Source organism: Bombina bombina, chromosome 5 (genome assembly GCF_027579735.1).
Source record: "Bombina bombina isolate aBomBom1 chromosome 5, aBomBom1.pri, whole genome shotgun sequence".
In the NCBI taxonomy this organism is placed as follows: domain Eukaryota; kingdom Metazoa; phylum Chordata; class Amphibia; order Anura; family Bombinatoridae; genus Bombina; species Bombina bombina.
The window spans coordinates 465,656,322-465,682,635 of record NC_069503.1 but is presented as its reverse complement, the minus strand read 5'-3'; the positions used below and the strand labels follow the sequence as shown (position 1 = coordinate 465,682,635).

The 26,314-nt window shown below is 40.4% G+C and overlaps 1 protein-coding gene across 1 annotated transcript in view; it reads right to left on the bottom strand.

Moving 5' to 3' along the window:
• Positions 1 to 26,314, bottom strand: part of ULK4 (unc-51 like kinase 4) — a 1,503,227-nt gene that overhangs the window by 775,991 nt on the left and 700,922 nt on the right. The window contains exon 20 of the mRNA XM_053714343.1: positions 2,044 to 2,205. Within this exon, the coding sequence (XP_053570318.1) occupies positions 2,044 to 2,205 (162 nt within the window). The remainder of the gene's footprint in view (positions 1 to 2,043; positions 2,206 to 26,314) is intronic.

The window sequence follows — 26,314 nt, the reverse complement described above, 5'->3', positions numbered from 1 at the left end:
CCGCCACCCTCTTGGGTATCGGAAAAGCATCAGCGTGCACTGGGACCTCTAAGAATTTGTCCATTTTGCACAACTTCTCTGGAATCACCAAAGAATCACAATCATCAAGAGTAGCTAACACCTCCTTAAGCAGGGCGCGGAGATGTTCTAGCTTAAATTTAAATGCCACGATATCAGTTTCTGCCTGCTGAGAAATTTTTCCTGAATCAGAAATTTCTCCCTCAGACAGACCCTCCCTCACTGCCAACTCAGATTGATGTGAGGGTATAACAGATAAATTATCGTCAGCGCCTACTTGCTCATCCTCTGTATTTAAAACTGAGCAATAATGCTTTCTGGGAAATGCTGGCAGTTTGGATAAAAGAGCTGCTATAGAATTATCCATTACTGCTGTTAATTGCTGCATAGTAACAAGCATTGGCGCGCTAGATGTACTAGGTATCGCCTGCGCGGGCAAAACTGGTGTTGACACAGAAGGAGAGGATGATGAACTATCCCCACTACCTTCATTTGAAGAATCATCTTGGGCAACCTTATTAAATGTGACAGTACTTTCCTTACTTTGTTTGGACGCCATGGCACAATTTGCACATACATTTAAAGGGGGAACCACCTTGGCTTCCATACACACAGAACATATGCTATCTGAAGGTACAGACATGTTAGACAGATTTAGGCAGGCTATTAATGCAATAAAAACAAATTTAAACAAAACCGTTACTGTCTCTTTAAATAATAAAAAGAGCACACTTTATTTCTGAATGTTTGAAAAACTATCAAAGAAATATCCGATCTTTATGAAATTTACACCCCAGTGTCTTAATGCTTTGAAAGTATTGCACACCAAATTTCAAGTCTCTAAACCCTTAAATGAGCAAACCGGAGCTAATAGTTCAATTTACCGGTTTAAACACACTACAGTCCCTGCCACAGACTTTGCTGCGGCTTTTACCTTCCTTAGGGGTTATTCACCACAGAAATAAGCCTTCCTGAGTCCTTTTCTCAGCCACAGGACCCTCTCACGTGAAGCTGCATGCACTGCCTAAAGAAAGTAACTGCGCAACTGAGGCGCGAAAATGAGGCCTCCTCCCTCTGCATACCAGAGTGAAGGGGCCTTTCTGACTAGATTAGGCGTCTAAATAACTGCTAGGCGCAAATAAACGTTCCCAAAAGTGTTTCAAAGTTCACAAAACACTCCAAATGTCATATAAATATGATAAAAACAAATCGATTTAGCCCACAATAGTGTCAACCAGCATAGAGCCCAATTTATAAGCCTTAATTCTGTTACTGAGTCTAAGAAAATGGCTTACCGATCCCATAAGGGAAAACTGACAGTCTTCTAGCATTACTAGGTCTTGTTAGAAAAGAGACTGGTCATACCTGAAGCAGATAAGTCTGCAAACTGTTCCCCCCAACTGAAGTTCTCTGGATTCAACAGTCCTGCGTGGGAACAGCAATGGATTTTAGTTACTGGTGCTAAAATCATACTCCTCTTTTAACAGAAATCTTCATCACTTTCTGTTGTAGAGTAAATAGTACAAACCGGCACTATTTTAAAATAAACTCTTGATAGAAGAAATAAAACTACAACTAACACCACATACTCTTTACCATCCCCGTGGAGATGCTACTTGTTCAGAGCGGCAAAGAGAATGACTGGGGGGCGGAGCCAGAGGGGGGGCTATATGGACAGCTTTTGCTGTGTGCTCTCTTTGCCATTTCCTGTAGGGAATGAGAATATCCCACAAGTAAGGATGAAGCCGTGGACCGGACACACCAATGTAGGAGAAATAGATAATAGAAGTAAATTGCAAAGTTGATTAAAATCACATGTTCTATTTGAACCATGAAATACACTTTTTGGGTTTGATGTCTCTTTAATTAAAAAGAAAACAAAACATTTTACAATTTTTAGATATAAGAAGTTAAACCAAAATGGCCATACATTACATGTTGTTATTGCCCCTACAGTGATGGAGAATATATAAAAGTGACAACAATAATTAGAGAAACAATTGTGTATTATTTGTATCTACATACCGAGATAGCGGTTATTCTGAGAGCGTCAACAGTATAACTGGAGAAAATATGCCACAGGTCTAATCCAACCTCTCCTGATATGAAGCCTTGTACGTGAGTGGTAACCGTTGTGCAAACATTCTCAATAATCTTTGCCGTTATATGATGAATGACAGGTTCTTCCTATTTACAGAGAAGATACACAAGGTTACAAGTGCAGATCCTCAAGTCCGGAATTCAAGATCCAAACTTATTTTGAAATCTAAACTTTTTAATTAATATTTTTTTAATACAATTACTAAAGTTACTATTTTGTCACTGCCTAGAAGTCACAATCTTCTCTACCAGTGTCTTTGAGTTAGTTTTTTTCTTTTTTGTTTTAAAATGTAAAAGACGGTCTATATTTATTTAAGAAAACAACTATTACCTTTACTGGTAATAGAATTGTACTATCTTTCTAATCATACTATGTATATAAAATTATTAAAAATGATACAAAACTAGCTTTAGGTACAGTATAAGCTGCCTTATATTGCCTAAATGACATAAGATATTGTTCTTTATACCTGTCCCATTTTACAGATGCAAATATTCCAAAACCCAAACTATTCCGAAATCCAAACCAATGCTGTAGTCTAAATTCAAGCCATAAAAAGTGTCTTATTAGCTGAAATACCATCTGTTATATTTCTTTTTATAATAAATTGTGCTAAAAAGTACAGCCTGTGAAACTTATTTTAATCCAATTAAATTAAATAATTACTATATGAATGTGCTAAACATTTAAAATGTATTTGTATTATTATTTTTTTTAGAATTTCCTGTAAAGCTTTCACAACATAATTATTTTTGGTCTTCCAATCACAAATATGGCCCAGTCATTTTGAAGCGATATACAGAAGACTGCATGTACCTTAATTATCCTGACATCAAAGACAAAAACAACACAGAGGTAGCAGCTAGTTACTAGAAATCACATCTCTAGATGATGCTGTTTTATTTCTGTCAGTTTGACCGGTTAAAAGTGTCTTTGGGAGAGAGAAAATGCAGGATATGGTTCTTCTGTGAAGGTTACATTTTAATTGTAGTGCATCTAAAGAGTCAGGTGAAAATGTACATATCATGAAACTCCTCCAGGATCCTGTATTCATATACATATGGCGTTCTCCACAGGATATCAGATGATGAATCATTTTACTAAACACATGCTAAAGTGTATGGCACTATATATTAATTGCAGATAATATACTCTAGGAGCCACATAGACTTCCGACAGATCAAAATGTCCAATGTTTGATTTTTTTTTTATTTTTTGTTACAAATCCATAATTAAAAGGACAGTCAACATTAAACGTTTATGATTTCCTATCAAAGCTCCCGGTAGTGCACTGCTGCTCCTTCAACAAAGGATACAAAAGAATGAAGCAAATTAAAGATAATCTATATCTATCTGAAAATTATTATTTTTATTATTAGCATGTATTTATAAAGGACTGCAAATGTCCTTGGTACAAAAGTAGGGGTATACAAAGAAAAGATTTTGGTAAGATACAAATAGTAATATATAATAGACTAAATAAAACAAGTACTGGAGGTTCAGGGCCCTGCTCCAAAGAACTTAAAGTCTACAGGTTGAATGAGCAGAAACATAAGATTTGGGGGAGCTTGTCACATGGATTGTGGTTGCAGCCAGGGCCGCCATCAGGGGGTAAAAGGGGTGACTCCTGTCAGGGGCCCAGTGGGCCCCATGAGGCAAGCACAACTAATTTAATAAAATAAATATACATTTTTTTTACATTTTGTCAGCCACCAGAGGGCACTACAGCAGTGTGCTATAGAGCGCGGGAAATGTCATTAGCTTTTGGGATTTCTGAGTGTGCACTAAACCACTTTGCACAGTGTGAGACAGACTTGGCACTTCAGTTTGTACAGACGACAGATCACTTTCATTTGTAGAGGAGGTAGGACTAACTTAGTAAATGTTTTTAATTTCTTTGTGCAATTTCGGATTGTAACTTCAGTGTGGTAGTTGTATGGTGGGGCCAGGGGTTCATAAAATATATATTTATTTTTTAAATACATTTCTGTTAACTGCCCCTTAATGCAAGGACTTTCCAGATGCCATGAGGCATTTTATCTAAGATTTTCTACATAAAATGTTATACTCTCAGGCTAAGATTGCTCAGTGCTTGAAATGAGACAGGTTAACTTAACACTGCTCAGTTTACACTACAGCTAACATAATTTTGAAATAAATACAAACAAGCCTAATTTAACCAGATCTACTGGTATGAGACAGATCATTAATGTACAATTTTAAATTCACAGAATTATTTTTCTTTGCACTTTTACAAATATGATTCTCTAAAAAGTGACCTCTTAATTTCTGCTATTTTTATCATGCATGTCACACATTGTTGATTGAGGGGATGGCAATGTGCAGAATTTTTACCTCCTGTGAGTGTTTCTGTGGGTGTCTGTGTTTATGTCTATGTGCTTTTGTTGGTGTCTCTGTGAGGGAGTGTGCATATTTCTTTGTGCATTTTGTGAGGGTGTGTGTGTGTGTGTATGTCTTTGTGTGTTTTCTTTGGGTGTCTGTGAGGGTGTGTGTATGTCTTTGTGTGTTTTCTGTGGGTGTCTCTGTGTGTGTATGTCTTTGAATGTTTTCTGTGGATGTCTGTGAGTGTGTATATCGTATGTTTTCTGTGGGTGTATGCGCAAGTTTGTGTTTGAATTGTGTGTGTCCATTGTATGTTCCTTTTTAGGACATTTTGACCTTACTACCGATTATTCACATATTTCTACAGACTTTGAAATTAACCCCTTAACGACCAAGGACGTACGCCACACGTCCTCAAAAAAAATACACTTAATGACCGAGGACGTGTGGCGTACGTCCTTGGTCTGGAAAGCAGCTGGAAGCGATCCTGCTCGCTTCCAGTTGCTTTCCGGTTAATGCAGTGATGCCTCGATATTGAGGCATCCTGCAATAACCTTTTTTAGCAATCCGGTGCAGAGAGAGCCACTCTGTGGCCCTCTCTGCACCGGACATCACCGGCTAAATTCGTTGGTGGGTGGGAGCCGGTTCGGGAGGCGGCCATCGATGGCCTTGATGATGTGTAGGGGGGCGGGATCGTGGGCAGGGGTGATCGGAGGCGCGCACGGGCGCGCGCGCGTGCACGGGAGGGCCGGGGCGGTAGCGTGCACGGGGAGGGAGCGGGTGGGAACCGCTATACTACAGAAAAAAAGTTTGTATTAAAATGTAAAAAGTTAATAAAAATTAGTTTTTATATATATAAAATACCTTAATCAGGGGGTGGGGGATTGGTCTGTGGGGGGGGGGGGGGAAGCTACACTACAGAAAAACAACATAATCATTAAAAAAAAACAATTTTTCTTGCAAACTGGGTACTGGCAGACAGCTGCCAGTACCCAAGATGGCCCCCAATAAGGCAGAGAGGGAGGTTAGAGAGCTGTTTTGGGGTGGATCAGGGAGGTTGGGGGCTAAGGGGGGATCCTACAAAGTAGCATATGTAAATATGCTAAAAATGTATTTTATTTTTAAAAAAAAAAAACACTTTTATTTTAGTACTGGCAGACTTTTGTGGGGGAGGGAAGGGAGCTGTTTGGGAGGGATCAGGGGGTCTGATGTGTCAGGTGGGAGTCTGATCTCTACACTAAAGCTAAAATTAACCCTGCAAGCTCCCTACAAACTACCTAATTAACCCCTTCACTGCTAGCCATAATACACGTGTGATGCGCAGCAGCACTTAGCGGCCTTCTAATTACCAAAAAGCAACGCCAAAGTCATATATGTCTGTTATTTCTGAACAAAGGGGATCCCAGAGAACCATTTACAACCATTTGTGCCATAATTGCACATGCTGTTTGTAAATAATTTTAGTGAGAAACCTAAAATTGTGAAAAATTTAGCGTTTTTTTTAATTTGATTGCATTTGGCGGTGAAATGGTGGCATGAAATATACCAAAATGGGCCTAGATCAATACTTGGGGTTGTCTACTACACTACACTGAAGCTAAAATTAACCCTAGAAGCTCCCTACATGCTCCCTAATTAACCCCTTCACTGCTGGGCATAATACACGTGTGGTGCGCAGTCGCATTTAGCAGCCTTCTAATTAGTAAAAAGCAAAACCAAAGCCATATATGTCTGCTATTTGTGAACAAAGGGGATCCCAGAGAAGCATTTACAACCATGTATGCTATAATTGCATAAGTTTTTTGTAAATAATTTCAGTGAGAAACCTAAAGTTTGTGAAAAAAATTGTGAAAAAGTGAATAATTTTTTTTTATTTGATCGCATTTGGTGGTGAAATGGTGGCATGAAATATACCAAAATGGGCCTCGATCAATACTTTGCGATGTCTTCTAAAAAAAAATATATACATGTCAATGGATATTCAGGGATTCCTGAAAGATATCAGTGTCCCAATATAACTATCACTAATTCTGAAAAAAAGTGGTTTGGAAAAAGCAAAGTGCTACTTGTATTTATGGCCCTATAACTTGCAAAAAAAGCAAAGAACATGTAAACATTGGGTATTTCTAAACTCAGGACAAAATTTAGAAACTATTTAGCATATGGTTTTTTTGGTGGTTGTAGATGTATAACAGATTTTGGGGGTCAAAGTTAGAAAAAGTGTGTTTTTTCCATTTTTTCCTCATATTTTATATTTTTTTTTATAGTAAATTATAAGATATGATGAAAATAATGGTATATTTTGAAAGTCCATTTAATGGCGAGAAAAACGGTATATAATATGTGTGGGTACATTAAATGAGTAAGGGGAAAATTACAGCTAAACACAAACACTGCAGAAATGTAAAAATAGCCTTGGTCCCAAACGGACAGAAAATGGAAAAGTGTTGTGGTCATTAAGGGGTTAATGAGACATTTCCAGAAGTCACCAATCCACCACTTAACCTTTAAATTATTGTTTAGGCAGTTCAGGGCCCTTCCTTTCAGCCACTGCATGCTGTTGCCATCATATAGTTTGCATCTTCCTTGACAAAAAGATAATCAGAACTCCATATTTTGTCTTGTAAATCTCCTTTTTTGACAAAACTGTAGTCTTCCTCATTACTCATTACTCAGGTCAATTTAAAAAAAGTGCTGAGTGTCTGTATATTCCATGGTGCTAATCTCCTGTTCCACCACATCCCAAAGGTGCTCTATTGAATTCATATCTGGTGACTGCGGAGGCCATTGGAGTACAGTGAACTCATTGTCATTTTCAAGAAACCAGTTTGAGATGATTTGAGCTCTGTGACATGGTGCATTATACTGCTGGAAGTAGCCAACAGAAGATGGGTACACTGTAGTCATAAAGGGATGGACATGGTCAGCAACAATACTCAGGTAGGCCATGGCATTTAAACAATGCCCAATTGCTAATAAGGGGCCCAAAGTGTGCCAAGAAATTATCCCCACACCATTACACCACCACCAGCCTGAACTGTTGATAGAAGGCAGGATGGATCCATGCTTTCATGTTTATGCCAAATTCTGACCCTACCATCTGAATGTTGCAGCTGAAATCGAGACTCATCATAGCAGGCAACATTTTTACAATCTTCTATTGTCCATTTTTTGTGAGCCTGTGCGAATTGTAGCCTCAGTTTCCTGTACTTAGCTGACAGGAGTGGCACCCGGTGCTGTCTTCTGCTGCTGTAGCCCATCTGCTTCAAGGTTCGACTTGTGTGTTCAGAGATGGTATTCTGCATACTTTGTTTGTAACAAGTGGTTATTTGAGTTACTGTTGCCTTTCTATAATCTCGAACCAGTCTGCCCATTCTCCTTTGACCTCTGACATCAACAAGGCATTTTTGTCCACACAACTGCCGCTCACTGGATATTTTCTCTTTTTTTGATCATTCTCTGTAAACCCTAGAGCTGGTTCTGCGTGAAAATCCCAGTAGATCACCAGTTTTTTAAATACTCAGACCAGCCCGTCTTGCACCAACAACTATGCGATGTTCAAAATCACTTAAATCCCCTTTCTTTCCCATTCTGATGCTCGGTTTGAACTTCAGCAAGTCATCTTCACCACGTCTAGATGCCTAAATGCATTGAGTTGTTGCCATGTTATTGGCTGATTAGCACTTTGTGTTACCAAGCAATTGAACAGGTGTATCTAATAAAGTGGCCGGTGAATATGTGTGTGTGTGTGTGTGTATATATATATATATATATATAAAATATATATATATATATATATATATATATATATATATATATATATATATATATATATATATATATATATATATATATATATAACATAATTTATGCTTACCTGATAAATTTATTTCTCTTGTAGTGTGTTCAGTCCACGGGTCATCCATTACTTATGGGATATATTCTCCTCCCCAACAGGAATTTGCAAGAGGATCACCCAAGCAGAGCTGCTATATAGCTCCTCCCCTCACATGTCATATCCAGTCATTCGACCGAAACAAGACGAGAAAGGAGAAACTATAAGGTGCAGTGGTGACTGGAGTTATAATTTTAAAATTTAGAACCTGCCTTAAAAAGACAGGGCGGGCCGTGGACTGAACACACTACAAGAGAAATAAATTTATCAGGTAAGCATAAATTATGTTTTCTCTTGTTAAGTGTGTTCAGTCCACGGGTCATTCATTACTTATGGGATACCTATACCAAAGCTAGGTACACGGATGATGGGAGGGACAAGGCAGGAACATTAAACAGAAGGAACCACTGCCTGTAGAACCTTTCTCCCAAAACCAGCCTCCGAAGAAGCGAAAGTGTCAAATTTGGAAAATTTGGAAAAAGTATGAAGTGAAGACCAAGTTGCAGCCTTGCAAATCTGTTCAACAGAGGCCTCATTCTTAAAGGCCCAGGTGGAAGCCACAGCTCTAGTGGAATGAGCTGTAATTCTTTCAGGAGGCTGCTGTCCAGCAGTCTCATAGGCTAAACGTATTATGCTACGAAGCCAAAAAGAGAGAGAGGTAGCCGAAGCCTTTTGACCTCTCCTCTGTCCAGAGTAAACGACAAACAGAGAAGAAGTTTGTCTAAAATCTTTAGTTGCCTGTAAGTAGAACTTCAGAGCACGGACCACGTCTAGATTATGCAAAAGACGTTCCTTCTTTGAAGAAGGATTAGGACATAATGATGGAACAACAATCTCTTGATTGATATTCCTGTTAGAAACAACCTTAGGTAAAAACCCAAGTTTAGTACGCAGTACTACCTTGTCTGAATGAAAGATCAGATAAGGAGAATCACAATGTAAGGCAGATAACTCAGAGACTCTTCGAGCCGAGGAAATAGCCATCAAAAACAAAACTTTCCAAGATAAAAGCTTAATATCAATGGAATGAAGGGGTTCAAATGGAACACCCTGAAGAACTTTAAGAACCAAGTTTAAGCTCCACGGAGGAGCAACAGCTTTAAACACAGGCTTAATTCTAGCCAAAGCCTGACAAAAGGCCTGGACGTCTGGATTCTCTGCCAGACGTTTGTGTAAAAGAATAGACAGAGCTGAAATCTGTCCCTTTAGCGAACTAGCGGACAAACCTTTTTCTAAACCCTCTTGTAGAAAAGCCAATATCCTAGGAATCCTAACCTTACTCCATGAGTAACTCTTGGATTCGCACCAATATAAATATTTACGCCATATCTTATGGTAAATTTTTCTGGTCACAGGTTTCCGAGCCTGTATTAATGTATCAATAACCGAATCCGAAAACCCCCGCTTAGATAGAATCAAGCGTTCAATTTCCAGGCAGTCAGCCTCAGAGAAATTAGGTTTGGATGGTTGAAAGGACCCTGAATTAGAAGGTCCTGCCTCAGAGGAAGAGACCATGGTGGACAGGACGACATGTCCACTAGGTCTGCATACCAGGTCCTGCGTGGCCACGCAGGCGCTATCAGAATTACCAATGCCCTCTCCTGTTTGATCCTGGCAATCAGTCGAGGTAGCAATGGAAATGGTGGAAACACATAAGCTATGTTGAAAACCCAAGGGGCTGCTAATGCATCTACCAGCACCGCTCCCGGGTCCCTGGACCTGGATCCGTAACAAGGAAGCTTCGCGTTCTGGCGAGATGCCATGAGATCCAGATCCGGTTTGCCCCAACGACGAATCAGTTGAGCAAATACCTCCGGGTGAAGTTCCCACTCTCCCGGATGAAAAGTCTGTCGACTTAGGAAATCCGCCTCCCAGTTCTCTACGCCTGGGATGTAAATCGCTGACAGGTGGCAAGAGTGAGACTCTGCCCAGCGAATTATCTTCGAGACTTCCAACATCGCTAGGGAACTCCTGGTTCCCCCTTGATGATTGATGTAAGCCACAGTCGTGATATTGTCCGACTGAAATCTGATGAACCTCAGTCTTGCCAACTGAGGCCAAGCTAGAAGAGCATTGAATATTGCTCTTAATTCTAGAATGTTTATTGGAAGGAGTTTCTCCTCCTGAGTCCACGAACCCGGAGCCTTCAGAGAATTCCAGACTGCTCCCCAGCCTAGAAGGCTGGCATCCGTTGTCACAATCGTCCAATCTGGTCTGCGAAAGGTCATTCCTTTGGACAGATGAACCGGTGACAACCACCAGAGAAGAGAATCTCTGGTCTCCTGGTCCAGATTTAGCAAAGGGGACAGATCTGAGTAATCCCCGTTCCATTGACTGAGCATGCATAGTTGCAGCGGTCTGAGATGCAGGCGCGCAAATGGCACTATGTCCATTGCCGCGACCATTAAGCCGATTACCTCCATGCACTGAGCTACTGATGGGCTTGGAATGGAATGAAGGACACGGCAAGCATTGAGAATCTTTGATAACCTGGACTCCGTCAGGTAAATCTTCATCTCTACAGAATCTATAAGAGTCCCTAGAAAAGGAACCCTTGTGAGTGGTAACAGAGAACTCTTTTCCACGTTCACTTTCCACCCATGCGACCTCAGAAATGCAAGAACTATCTCTGTATGAGACTTTGCATTCTGAAAACTTGACGCTTGTATCAGAATGTCGTCTAGGTACGGAGCCACCGCTATGCCTTGTGGTCTTAGTACTGCCAGAAGTGAGCCCAGAACCTTCGTAAAAATTCTCGGGGCCGTGGCTAACCCAAAGGGAAGAGCCACAAACTGGTAATGCCTGTCTAGAAAGGCAAACCTTAGGTACCGATAATGATCTTTGTGAATCGGTATGTGAAGGTAAGCATCCTTTAAGTCCACTGTGGTCATATATTGACCCTCTTGGATCATGGGTAGGATGGTTCGAATGGTTTCCATCTTGAACGATGGTACCCTTAGGAATTTGTTTAAGATCCTTAAGTCCAAGATTGGTCTGAAGGTTCCCTCTTTTTTGGGAACCACAAATAGATTTGAGTAAAATCCTTGTCCCTGTTCCGATCGCGGAACTGAGTGGATCACTCCCATGATTAAGAGGTCTTGTACACATTGTAGAAATGCCTCTCTCTTTACTAGGTTTGTTGATAACCTCGAAAGATGGAACCTCCCTTGTGGAGGAGAGGTTTTGAAATCCAGAAGGTATCCCTGAGATATAATCTTCAACGTCCAGGGATCCTGCACATCTCTTGCCCAAGCCTGGGCGAAGAGAGAAAGTCTGCCCCCCACTAAATCCGTCTCTGGATAGGGGGCCCTGTCTTCATGCTGTCTTAGGGGCGGAAGTAGGCTTTCTGGCCTGCTTGCCCTTGTTCCATGACTGGTTGCCTTTCCAAACCTGTCTGTAACGAGCAGTAGTTCCTTCCTGTTTTGGAGCGGAGGAAGTTGATGCTGCTCCTGCCTTGAAGTTATGAAAGGCACGAAAATTAGACTGTTTGGCCTTTGGTTTGGCCCTGTCCTGAGGAAGGGCGTGGCCCTTACCTCCCGTAATATCAGCAATAATTTCCTTCAAGCCGGGCCCGAATAAGGTCTGCCCTTTGAAAGGAATGTTAAGTAGCTTAGACTTGGAAGTTACATCCGCTGACCAGGATTTAAGCCAGAGCGCTCTGCGCGCCTGTATGGCGAATCCGGAATTTTTAGCCGTAAGTTTGGTTAGATGTACTACGGCATCTGAAACAAACGCATTAGCTTGCTTAAGGGTTCTAACTTTGCTCAAAGCCTCATCCAATGGCTCTGTGCGAATCGCCTCTTCCAGAGACTCAAACCAGAATGCCGCTGCAGCCGTGACAGGCGCAATGCATGCAAGAAGCTGCAAAATAAAACCCTGTTGAACAAACATTTTCTTAAGATAACCCTCTAACTTTTTATCCATTGGATCTGAGAAAGCACAGCTATCCTCCACCGGCATAGTGGTACGCTTGGCTAAAGTAGAAACTGCTCCCTCCACCTTAGGGACCGTCTGCCAAAAGTCTCGTGTGGTGGCGTCTATAGGAAACATTTTTCTGAATATCGGGGGAGGGGAAAAAGGCACACCGGGTCTATCCCACTCCTTACTAATAATTTCTGTAAGTCTTTTTGGTATAGGAAAGACGTCAGTACACACCGGTACCGCATAGTATCTATCCAACCTACACAATTTCTCTGGGATTGCCACCGTGTCGCAATCATTCAGAGCCGCTAATACCTCCCCTAGTAACACACGGAGGTTCTCAAGCTTAAATTTAAAATTTGAAATTTCTGAATCCGGTCTCCCCGGATCAGAACCGTCACCGACAGAATGAAGCTCACCGTCCTCATGTTCTGCAAATTGTGACGCAGTATCAGACATGGCTCTCGTGTCATCAGCGCGCTCTGTCCTTAACCCAGAGCTATCGCGCTTGCCCCTCAATTCGGGCATATTATATAAAACTTCTTTCATAACATTAGCCATATCATGTAAAGTGATTTGTAAGGGCCTAGATGTACTTGGCGTCTCAATCCTACGCATCTCCAGAGTGGGAGACGCAGGTACTGACACGTGAGGAGAGTTAGGCGGCATAACTTCCCCCTCGTTGTCTGGTGATAGTTTCTCTATCGGTACAGATTGACATTTATTCAAAGCAATATCAATACAATTGGTACACATCGTTCTATTGGGCTCCACATTGGCTTTTGAACATGATGAACAAACAGTTTCCTCTGAATCAGACATGTTTAAACAGACTTAGCAATGAAACTAGCAAGCTTGGAAATCACTTTCAATAAGTTTACAAGCAATATAAAAAACGCTGCAGCGCTTCAGAAATACAGATATAATTAAACAATTCTTAACAAGAAGTGTAATTTTAGCAGAGGATTGCACCCATTAGCAAAAGGATGATTAACCCCTCAATACCCAAAACGGATAAAACGGATATCAATTAAGATTTAACGCTTTTAATCACAGTCAAGCACACTGTCACAGATCTGCTGTGACTGATTACCCCCCTCAAAAATGAATTTTGCAGACCCCTGAGCTCTCTAGAGACGTCCTGGATCAAGGAGGAAGAAGCAGGAAGACTGTGCTAGAATTATAACTGCGCAACAAGGCGCTAAAACAAGGTCCCTCCCACTCCTATCACAACAGTGGGAGCCCTGATATAACTGTTTCCATGCAGAAAATATATGTCAGCCATGTGGAAAAAAATCATGCCCAAAAAGATTTATCACCAAAGTACCTCACAAAAACGAATAACATGCCAGTAAACGTTTTAGTAAAAAAACATAATTTATGCTTACCTGATAAATTCCTTTCTCCTGTAGTGTAGTCAGTCCACGGGTCATCCATTACTTATGGGATATTAACTCCTCCCCAACAGGAAGTGCAAGAGGATCACCCAAGCAGAGCTGCTATATAGCTCCTCCCCTCTACGTCATACCCAGTCATTCGACCGAAACCAAACGAGAAAGGAGAAACTATAGGGTGCAGTGGTGACTGGAGTTTAATTTAAATTTTAGACCTGCCATAAAAAACAGGGCGGGCCGTGGACTGACTACACTACAGGAGAAAGGAATTTATCAGGTAAGCATAAATTATGTTTTCTCCTGTTAAGTGTAGTCAGTCCACGGGTCATCCATTACTTATGGGATACCAATACCAAAGCTAAAGTACACGGATGACGGGAGGGACAGGCAGGATCTTTACACGGAAGGAACCACTGCCTGAAGAACCTTTCTCCCAAAAACAGCCTCAGAAGAAGCAAAAGTGTCAAATTTGTAAAATTTGGAAAAAGTATGAAGAGAAGACCAAGTTGCAGCCTTGCAAATCTGTTCAACAGAGGCCTCATTCTTAAAGGCCCACGTGGAAGCCACAGCTCTCGTAGAATGAGCTGTAATTCTTTCAGGAGGCTGCTGTCCAGCAGTCTCATAGGCTAAACGTATTATGCTACGAAGCCAAAAAGAGAGAGAGGTAGCAGATGCTTTTTGACCTCTCCTCTGTCCAGAACAAACTACAAACAGGGAAGAAGTTTGGCGAAAATCTTTAGTTGCCTGTAAATAAAATTTCAGGGCACGGACTACGTCTAGATTGTGCAGAAGTCGTTCCTTCTTTGAAGAAGGGTTAGGGCACAATGATGGAACAACAATCTCTTGATTGATATTCTTGTTAGTGACTACCTTAGGTAAGAACCCAGGTTTAGTACGCAGAACTACCTTGTCTGAATGAAAAATCAGATAAGGAGAATCACAATGTAAGGCCGATAACTCAGAGACTCTACGAGCCGAGGAAATAGCCATTAAAAACAGAACTTTCCAAGATAACAGCTTGATATCAATGGAATGAAGAGGTTCAAACGGAACACCCTGTAAAACGTTAAGAACTAAGTTTAAGCTCCACGGTGGAGCAACAGTCTTAAACACAGGCTTAATCCTGGCCAAAGCCTGACAAAAAGCCTGAACGTCTGGAACTTCTGACAGACGTTTGTGTAAAAGGATGGACAGAGCTGAGATCTGTCCCTTTAAAGAACTTGCAGATAAACCCTTTTCTAAACCTTCTTGTAGAAAAGACAATATCCTAGGAATCCTAACCTTACTCCATGAGTAACTCCTGGATTCGCACCAGTGTAAATATTTACGCCATATCTTATGGTAAATTTTCCTGGTAACAGGTTTCCTAGCCTGTATTAAGGTATCAATTACTGACTCCGAAAATCCACGCTTTGATAAAATCAAGCGTTCAATCTCCATGCAGTCAGCTTCAGAGAAATTAGATTTTGATGTTTGAAAGGACCCTGAATTAGAAGGTCCTGTCTCAGAGGTAGCGACCAAGGTGGACAGGATGACATGTCCGCTAGATCTGCATACCAGGTCCTGCGTGGCCACGCAGGCGCTATTAGAATCACTGATGCATTCTCCTGTTTGATCCTGGCAATCAATCGAGGAAGCATCGGGAATGGTGGAAACACATAAGCCATCTTGAAGGCCCAAGGTGCTGTCAGAGCATCTATCAGGACCGCTCCCGGGTCCCTGGATCTGGACCCGTAACAAGGAAGCTTGGCGTTCTGGCGAGACGCCATGAGATCCATATCTGGTTTGCCCCAACGTCGAAGTATTTGGGCAAAGACCTCCGGATGAAGTTCCCACTCCCCCGGATGAAAAGTCTGGCGACTTAGGAAATCCGCCTCCCAGTTCTCCACGCCTGGGATGTGGATCGCTGACAGGTGGCAAGAGTGAGACTCTGCCCAGCGAATTATCTTTGAAACTTCCATCATCGCTAGGGAACTCCTTGTCCCTCCCTGATGGTTGATGTAAGCCACAGACGTGATATTGTCCGACTGAAACCTGATGAACCTCAGAGTTGCTAACTGAGGCCAAGTCAGAAGGGCATTGAGAACTGCTCTCAATTTCAGGATGTTTATTGGAAGGAGACTCTCCTCCTGAGTCCATGATCCCTGAGCCTTCAGGGAATTCCAGACAGCGCCCCAACCTAGTAGGCTGGCGTCTGTTGTTACAATTGTCCAGTCTGGCCTGCTGAAGGGCATCCCCCTGGACAGATGTGGCCGAGAAAGCCACCATAGAAGAGAATCTCTGGTCTCTTGATCCAGATTCAGCATAGGGGACAAATCTGAGTAATCCCCATTCCACTGACTTAGCATGCACAATTGCAGCGGTCTGAGATGCAGGCGTGCAAAAGGTACTATGTCCATTGCCGCTACCATTAAGCCGATTACCTCCATGCATTGAGCCACTGACGGGTGTTGAATGGAATGAAGGACACGGCAAGCATTTAGAAGTTTTGTTAACCTGTCCTCTGTCAGGTAAATTTTCATTTCTACAGAATCTATAAGAGTCCCCAAGAAGGGAACTCTTGTGAGTGGCAATAGAGAACTCTTTTCTACGTTCACCTTCCACCCATGCGACCTTAGAAATGCCAGGACTAACTCTGTATGAGACTTGGCAGTTTGGAAATTTGGCGCTTGTATCAGAATGTCGTCTAGGTACGGAGCTACCGCTATTCCTCGCGGTCTTAGTACCGCCAGAAGAGAGCCCAGGACCTTTGTAAAGATTCTTGGAGCAGTAGCTAACCCGAAGGGAAGAGCTACAAACTGATAATGCCTGTCTAGGAAGGCAAACCTTAGGTACCGGTAATGATCTTTGTGAATCGGTATGTGAAGGTACGCATCCTTTAGATCCACTGTGGTCATGTACTGACCCTTTTGGATCATGGGTAAGATTGTCCGAATAGTTTCCATTTTGAACGATGGAACTCTTAGGAATTTGTTTAGGATCTTTAAATCCAAGATTGGTCTGAAGGTTCCCTCTTTCTTGGGAACCACAAACAGATTTGAGTAAAACCCTTGTCCGTGTTCCGACCGCGGAACCGGGTGGATCACTCCCATTAGTAAAAGATCTTGAACACAGCGTAGAAACGCCTCTTTCTTTGTCTGGTTTGTTGATAACCTTGAAAGATGAAATCTCCCTTTGGGAGGAGAAGCTTTGAAGTCCAGAAGATAACCCTGGGATATGATCTCTAACGCCCAGGGATCCTGGACATCTCTTGCCCAAGCCTGGGCGAAGAGAGAAAGTCTGCCCCCTACTAGATCCGTTTCCGGATCGGGGGCCCTCACTTCATGCTGTCTTAGGGGCGGCAGCAGGTTTTCTGGCCTGCTTGCCCTTGTTCCAGGTCTGGTTAGGTTTCCAGCCCTGTCTGTAACGAGCAACAGTTCCTTCCTGTTTTGGAGCGGAGGAAGTTGATGCTGCTCCTGCCTTGAAGTTACGAAAGGCACGAAAATTAGACTGTCTAGCCCTTGGTTTGGCTCTGTCTTGAGGCAGGGCATGTCCCTTACCTCCAGTAATGTCAGTGATAATTTCTTTCAAACCGGGCCCAAATAATGTCTGCCCTTTGAAAGGTATGTTAAGCAATTTAGATTTAGAAGTCACATCGGCTGACCAGGATTTTAGCCACAGCGCTCTGCGCGCCTGAATGGCGAATCGGGAATTCTTAGCCGTAAGCTTAGTTAAATGTACTACGCCATCAGAAATAAATGAGTTAGCTAGCTTAAGGACTCTAAGCTTGTCTATAATTTCATCCAATGGAACTGAGCTAATGGTCTCTTCTAGAGACTCAAACCAAAATGCCGCCGCAGCCGTGACAGGCGCAATGCATGCGAGGGGTTGTAATATAAAACCTTGTTGAGTAAACATTTTCTTAAGGTAACCCTCTAACTTTTTGTCCATTGGGTCTGAAAAGGCACAGCTATCCTCCACCGGGATAGTGGTACGCTTAGCCAGAGTAGAAACTGCTCCTTCCACCTTAGGGACCGTCTGTCATAAGTCCCGTGTGGTGGCGTCTATTGGAAACATTTTTCTAAATATAGGAGGGGGGGAAAAGGGCACACCGGGCCTATCCCACTCCTTGGTAATAATTTCTGTAAGCCTCTTAGGTATAGGAAAAACGTCAGTACACGCCGGTACCGCATAGTTTCTATCCAGCCTACATAATTTCTCTGGGATTGCAACCGTGTTACAATCATTCAGAGCCGCTAATACCTCCCCTAATAATACATGGAGGTTCTCAAGCTTAAATTTAAAATTTGAAATGTCTGAGTCCAGTCTATTTGGATCAGATCCGTCACCCACAGAATGAAGCTCTCCGTCTTCATGTTCTGCCATTTGTGACGCAGTATCAGACATGGCTCTAACATTATCAGCGTACTCTGTTCTCACCCCAGAGTGGTCGCGTTTACCTCTAAGTTCTGGTAATTTAGATAAAACTTCAGTCATAACATTAGCCATGTCTTGTAAAGTGATTTGTAATGGCCGCCCTGATGTACTTGGCGTCGCAATATCACGCACCTCCTGAGCGGGAGATGCAGGTACTGACACGTGAGGAGAGTTAGTCGGCATAACTTTCCCCTCGTTGTCTGGTGAAATTTTCTTAAAATGTACAGATTGGCTTTTATTTAAAGTAGCATCAATGCAATTAGTACACAAATTTCTATTGGGCTCCACATTGGCTTTTGAACATATTGCACAAAGAGATTCCTCTGTGTCAGACATGTTAAAACAAACTAGCAATTAGCCTAGCAAGCTTGGAAAATACTTTTCAAATAAATTTGCAAGCAATATAAAAAAACGTTACTGTGCCTTTAAGAAGCACACAAAAAACTGTCACAGTTGAAATAACAATGAACCGGATTAGTTATATAAACCAAATTTTCACAGTAAATGCATTAAGTTAGCAAAGGATTGCACTCACTAGCAATGGATGATTAACCCCTTAATATCAGAAAAACGGATAACAATTGAAAATATAAGCGTTTTTATCACAAAGCACAGTCTCACAGGTCTGCTGTGAGTGATTACCTCCCTCAAAACTAGTTTTGAAGACCCCTGAGCTCTGTAGAGACGTTCTGGATCATGCAGGGAGAAGAAGGCAGACTGTGACTGAATTTCTAATGCGCAGTAAAAGCGCCAAAATAGGCCCCTCCCACTCACAATACAACAGTGAGGGAAGCTCAGTAAACTGTTTTAATTAAAAACAAACGACAGCCATGTGGAAAATAACGCCCAAAACAATTTTTCACCAAGTACCTCAGATAAATAAACGATTAACATGCCAGCAAACGTTTAAATATAATTTATGAAATGTCATTAAAAAGCCTGCTGCTAGTCGCTCACACTGCAGATTAGGCTAAAAGTTATATGTATACAGTATTTTCCCAGTGAAGTGCCATTCCCCAGAAATACTTAAGTGTAAACATACATACATATCAGCCTGATACCAGTTGCTACTACTGCATTTAAGGCTGTACTTACATTACATCGGTATTAGCAGTATTTTCTCAGTCAATTCCATTCCTTAGAAAATAATATACTGCAACATACCTCTTTGCAGGTGAACCTGCCCGCTGTCCCCTGTTCTGAAGTTACCTCGCTCCTCAGAATGGCCGAGAACAGCAAATGGATCTTAGTTACGTCCGCTAAGATCATACACAAAACTCAGGTAGATTCTTCTTCTAATGCTGCCTGAGAAAAAACAACACACTCCGGTGCCGTTTAAAATAACAAACTTTTGATTGAAGAAATAAAAACTAAGTTTAACAACCACAGTCCTCTCACACATCCTATCTATTAGTTGGGTGCAAGAGAATGACTGGGTATGACGTAGAGGGGAGGAGCTATATAGCAGCTCTGCTTGGGTGATCCTCTTGCACTTCCTGTTGGGGAGGAGTTAATATCCCATAAGTAATGGATGACCCGTGGACTGACTACACTTAACAGGAGAAATAACATTTTCCAATGTCATGCAAAGTTATCACTAAGCCTGCTACCAGTCGCTACCACTGCAGATAAGGCTTAAGTATTATTTCAGTTTTAACAGTATTTTCTCAGTCAAATTCTAGTCCCTAGAAAATAACTTGACTGCGCATACATTTATCAGCCTGATACCAGTTGCCACTACTGCATTTAAGGCTGTACTTACATCATACGGTAACAGCAGTATTTTCTTAGTCAATTCCATTCCCAGAAAATAATGTACTGCACATACCTCATTTGCGGAGGACCCCGCATGCTATTCCCAGTTTCTGAAGTTACCCCACTCCTCAGAATGTCGAGAACAGCCAGTGGATCTTAGTTACACCTGCTAAGATCATAGAAAAAAAAACGCAGGCAGTTTCTTCTTCCAAATACTGCCTGAGATAGAAAAACAGCACACTCCGGTGCTATTTAAAATAACAAACTTTTGATTGAAGAATAGTTAAGTAAAAACTCCAGCTCCTCTCACAACCTCCTTCTTTGTTGAGGATTGCAAGAGAATGACTGGATATGACATGTGAGGGGAGGAGCTATATAGCAGCTCTGCTTGGGTGATCCTCTTGCAACTTCCTGTTGGGGAGTGGAATATATCCCATAAGTAATGGATGACCCGTGGACTGAACACACTTAACAAGAGAAATATATATATATATATATATATATATATATATATATATATATATATATATACAGGGAGTGCAGAATTATTAGGCAAGTTGTATTTTTGAGGATTAATTTTATTATTGAACAACAACCATATTTTCAATGAACCCAAAAAACTAATTTATATCAAAGCTGAATATTTTTGGAAGTAGTTTTTAGTTTTTTTTTTTTAAATCTTTTTATTAAGGAAACACAGGTACAGTTAATCAAGTACGAATATAGACATATCGAGTCACAACAACATTACGTTTCATATCGTGGATTAAATATCGCATATAGATTAATTTACAATACAGTATCCGTATACCAACTGCCCATTTGGTGATCAGAACCTTATGTTGACATGGGCTAATCCATACAGTGAAGATTATGTCATAATTAGTTGCTGGTTATCTCCTATTGCACCTGTGTTCCCTAGTTTTTAATTTTATTTTTTTTTATTTTTTTCCCTTCTCTCTTCATTCCCTTTTACCCTTTTGTTATTGTTTCCATATAATACATGCTCATCCTGTTCTAAATCTAAGAAATTACAAACGAGCCTCCCTTAGAAGACACAGCTTCTCCTTTGGTTATAATCTGTACTGGGGATAGAATTCCCCTTATCTTACATACATGATAATAATAACAAACTATGCTAAACAGTAGAATAAATCTCCTTCTACCTACTCGACTGCATGTTTTGTCTTTAATCATAATACAACTTTTCCTTCATTTACATATCTTTTTACCAATGATATTCCATTCCTCCACCATTGTATTTATTGTAAGCTAAACAAACAAAACAAAAAAAAAAAACAAAAAAAAAAAAAAACAAACAAAAAAAAACCCCAGCAACTGAAAACTTAAACTCTGGCAGCCAAGACGCCCCGGTACAAAGTCTACGGATTACTCATACCCAGTGAGGGGGAGCTGCGTTCTCTACTACCATCGTTAACAAGAAAGGCATATTTTTTAAGGGAGCCATAAATTGGATCTGTTCTGCCCTGGGCCAGGCCAGAATTACTCTCTTCCATTTATTAATAAACATTCTGCACTCTCTTTCTGAGGCCCACACTAAATATTGCCTTTCTATGCACATTTGCATTTTTATATTGTTTATAAACTCCGATATACTGGGCACTGCAGGGGATCTCCATTTCAGGAAGATCAGGAACCTGGCCGCTAGAATAGCCATATTTGTTAATTGTCTATCTGCTTTTGAGCCACCGTCATCTTTCAAGAGGAGAATATTCCTCCACTGTAAAGAGCATTTTTCTTGCATATATTTATTAATCCAATACTGAATTTTGCTCCAAAATTGTCTAATTTTTGGGCATTCCCATAAACAGTGACACAAATCTGCCATTTCTCTCTTACATTTGAAACAGTTTCCTTTGTTCCCCACTTGTGACCATTTCCTAATCCTCATCGGAGTTAAATAGAAATTGTTTATTAATTTAATTTGAGATTCCTTCCAACTCACTAATACTGTCGCCCCCTCTGCTAGCTTAAAACTCTTTTCTATTTCCTCTACCTGGGAAACAATATGGTTTTTCCTGAGTGCCTCTTCTATTTTGTTCAAATGTTCTTTCCCAGATATAGTTTGTAATAATCCATACCAATAAGATATGGCCCTTTTGCCCGCACTATATAGTTTCACTCCTGAGTCAATTCCCGGATCCCATACCATCCTCTGCAATTTCAACAACTTTGTTAGATAACTTCTGACCTGCAAATATGCAAAAAAATGTTTTGCCGATAAGTGGTATTGATTAGCCAATCTCTCATATACCTGTACCACTTGCCCATCTGGCTCTAATAATTGTGCAAAGTAAATTATCCCTTTCAAATTCCACTCTCTGAAGACCGGATTGTTTAACCCAGGCAGGAAGTCTGGTGTACCTGCAATCGGTAGAAATTTAGTTAAGCAAAATTCTTGGCCTAAAAGGCCACAATACACCTGCCATGCCCATACCACATTTAGAAAGGTTAATAGGGAACTGACATTGCTCGGTAGTTTCCCATACGGATAGTGCAAGATTGCTTTAAGGTCAAAAGGCTTAACTATTTCTGATTCTAACTCAAAATATGTCACATAATTAGTCTCCGTGAGCCAGTCTATACCGAACTTGACTATTGAAACGATGTTGTATTTAACAATATTCGGTAATGCAAAGCCTCCAAATCTTTTATTCTGTGTGAGTTTATCTAATGCTATTCTCGGTCTTTTTTTACCCCATATAAAAAAAGTACAGGCTCTATTATACCTTCTGACATCTCGCTTAGTAATGAACAATGGTAAATTCTGCATTAAAAACAATAGTTTGGGAAAAACGATTGTTTTGATCAGCATAATTTTGGCCGATATTGATAGATAGTGAATATTCCACTTTCCTAGCATCCCTTCCATATTCTCAAAGAACTCTGCGTAATTAAGATGGTACCAGTCTTTAGGGTCGCTCCCTAGTTTTATTCCCAGATAATTAAGGGCCTTCACTTCCCTTAGCCCATGATTACGTATGCTAGATGGTGTTTTATTAACCCACAGTAGCTCAGACTTCTGTGCATTATTTTAAATCCCGTAAAAAGACTATAATTTTTGATCACCTCTAAGCTTTTGGGGATGCTAGTCCTAGTATCCTGTAAGAATAACATAAGGTCATCTGCATAGAGTGAAACCAGGAATTTTTGATCTCCGATTTTCATCCCCTCCACTTCCTGTATCAGTATAATCGCAAGAGGTTCCAGGGCAATGTCAAACAGAAGCGGGGATAACGGGCAACCTTGCCTTGTCCCTCTTTGTAATGTTATATGTTGGGATAGTTCACCATTTATCAGTAATTGGGATCTCGGAAAGCTATAGATCCTTTTAATCATAGCCATTATATTCCCCACAAAACCGAATTCCCTAAGAGTTGTGAATAAGTGATCCCATATGTTGGCGTCAAACGCCTTTTCAGCATCTAATGTGAGTAGCGCCAGATCAGGTAGACTTTTACTACTTGAGTCCTGTATTTTATTATAATGGTAATCTAGTGCCACAAGGACCCTCCGCATATTACGTACCGGATTCCTGCCCGGGATAAATCCAGTTTGGTCCTCATGGACCAACTTCCCAATTACTTTCTTCATTCTGTCTGCTATTATTGCCGTGAATATTTTATAGTCTTGATTTAAAAGCGAGATCGGTCTATACGAACCCATTTCTTCCGGATCTTTACCTTTCTTGTGTATTAAAGATATAACAGAGTCTGTGAAATAACATGAATTGGATTTCCCCTGAACATAATAGCTGTTATATAGCTCAACCAGTGTGCCCGTAATCTCCTCTTTAATAATCTTATAAAATTCCGCCGGCAGGCCGTCTGGTCCTGCAGCTTTATTAGTTTTACTACGGTCTATCATTTTTTTAACTTCCTCCTCTGTAATCGGTAAATTGATCTGCTCTTGCTCGTTTTGAGTTATTTTAGGTACCTTAATTTTTTGCCAGAATTCTCTCTTCCTAATCTCATCTATCTTTTCTCCGGTATATAGGTTCTGATAATACCTATAGAAGGCATCCCGTATCTCTGCAGACTTAATGTATGTTTTATTACCTTCTCTGATTGAACAAATCATGTTATTCTTTTTCCTGAATTTAATTATTTTTGCTAAATATTTCGCCGAGATCCCCTGATATCCTGCACAATACGCTCTAATTCTCATGTCCTCCCTCGCCCAATTTTCCCGCATAAAGCTTTCTCTTTCTGCTTTCGCTGTCCTATATCTGTTCCAATTAAAAGTATTAGGAGTACTCATATATCTGGTATAAGCGTTTTTTAGTTGATTTGCCAAATGAATCTCTCTCTCCTTATATTTACGTTTTCTTCGGATCATATAACATTTTATTTGACCCCTTATAACCGCTTTGCCCGCTTCCCAGAGTATTTCTGGGTGACCCTTGTAAGAACTATTCTGCCTGTAATATTCTTTCCAACTATTCGCCAGAAAGTTGTAAAATTTGCCATCATGTATCATATGTTTAGGGAAACTAAATGAATTTGTTTTTGGGTCTTTTTTAATCCCCGCTTCTATCTTGAGACTAACTATCGCATGATCAGATATTGTTATCTCTGCTATATGCGTCTCCAATTCTAGGGCCATTAGACTCTCTTCTATCAGGAACATGTCAATCCGCGAAAAGTTTCTATGTGATTTGGATTCACACGAGAATTCGCGTTTATCGGGATGCTGAAATCGCCATATGTCTTTTAATTTTAATGACTTTGCAAATTCTCTAAAAAGTTTTGCCTCTTTGTTGTGCTTATTTATGGCTCTAGACATGAACCTATCAATTGTTGGACACATAGTAGCGTTAAAATCTCCCGCCATGATTATATTTTACCCGAGATATGATGCCAGTTTATGTTTAATTTTTCCCCAAAATTCTATATTGATTTCATTCGGGCCATAAATATTACACAACGTCCAGATTTCCTTATTAATTTCCACTTGCACAATCAAGAATCTCCCTTGTGGATCTCTCACCTGCTTTATAATCTTATATCCCAAAGCCTTATTAAATAATATCGCCACTCCACATTTCCTGCTATTACAAGGTGTGGCCACAACTTCTGCAATCCAGTTGGCCCTTAATTTGGATAGTTCTACCTCTTTAAGGTGTAATTCCTGCAAAAACATGATATCGGCCTTATGGCGTTTCAACATTTTTAAAATATTTTTCCTTTTAATGGGGGATGTGATCCCACCCACATTCCATGAAATTAGTTTCAACATCTTTCTCCTTTAATGATATAAAATCTTATGTTAAAAAATGTATCTACGCTCATTCCATTGCCGTAGCGTCCTGTCTGCCAGAAAACTGTAATAACAGAACAAAACAAAAAAAAACCCCAAAAAACAAACAAAAAAAAAAAAAAATAAAAAACCCCACCCCTATCAATAACAACTAAAAACTTCATCATATACTTGCTTGTAAATAACAAATAAAAAACAGTACTAACATTTCTATAATTACACCTCTACTCCTTTCTCTAAACAATATTTTTTTGCTTCTTCTACTGTATTTAGCACGGTCATATTTCCCTCTGAATTCAACACTACAATTTTAGCCGGGTATCTCAAATTCACCCTAATTCCAGCTTTGATTAAGCCCGTACAAAAGGGTGCCATAATTTTCCTTTTTGAGGAGGTCTCTACTGAGAAGTCCTGGAATATATATATTTGTTTTGTGGCAATCATAAGCGCTGGTGTTTTCCTATAGCATCTCATTAACTGCAATTTGTCCTGAAAATTAAGATATTTTATGAGTACCATCCTCGGTCTTACACTGCCATCAGGGAATTTTTTAATATTGCCTATTCTGTGTGCCCTTTCAACCTGAATTTTTCCTGTCATTTCCATCCCTAAAGCTTGTGGTAACGTATTTGCACCAAAAAGTATCAGATCTTCATAGTCTCTCCCTTCTGGTAGCCCTACAATTCGTATATTATTCCTGCGCGATCTATCTTCAAGATCGTCTATTTTTGATTGCATTATTTTTATTTTATCCTCATAATTTGACCAATTTGCTTCTTTCACATTTAATCTGTCCTCTATATCTGATACTCTCTCCTCTACTTCCAATATTCTATTAGAGAATGATCTAATTTCTACTGATAGGGAGGCAATTTCACTTTTTACAGCTTCAAATTGAGGTAATATCATATCGGCTAGTTGGTTTAGTTTGTTTTTAGTTTTAGCTATTTTAGGGGGATATCTGTGTGTGCAGGTGACTATTACTGTGCATAATTATTAGGCAACTTAACAAAAAACAAATATATACCCATTTCAATTATTTGTTTTTACCAGTGAAACCAATATAACATCTCAACATTCACAAATATACATTTCTGACATTCAAAAACAAAACAAAAACAAATCAGTGACCAATATAGCCACCTTTCTTTGCAAGGACACTCAAAAGCCTGCCATCCATGGATTCTGTCA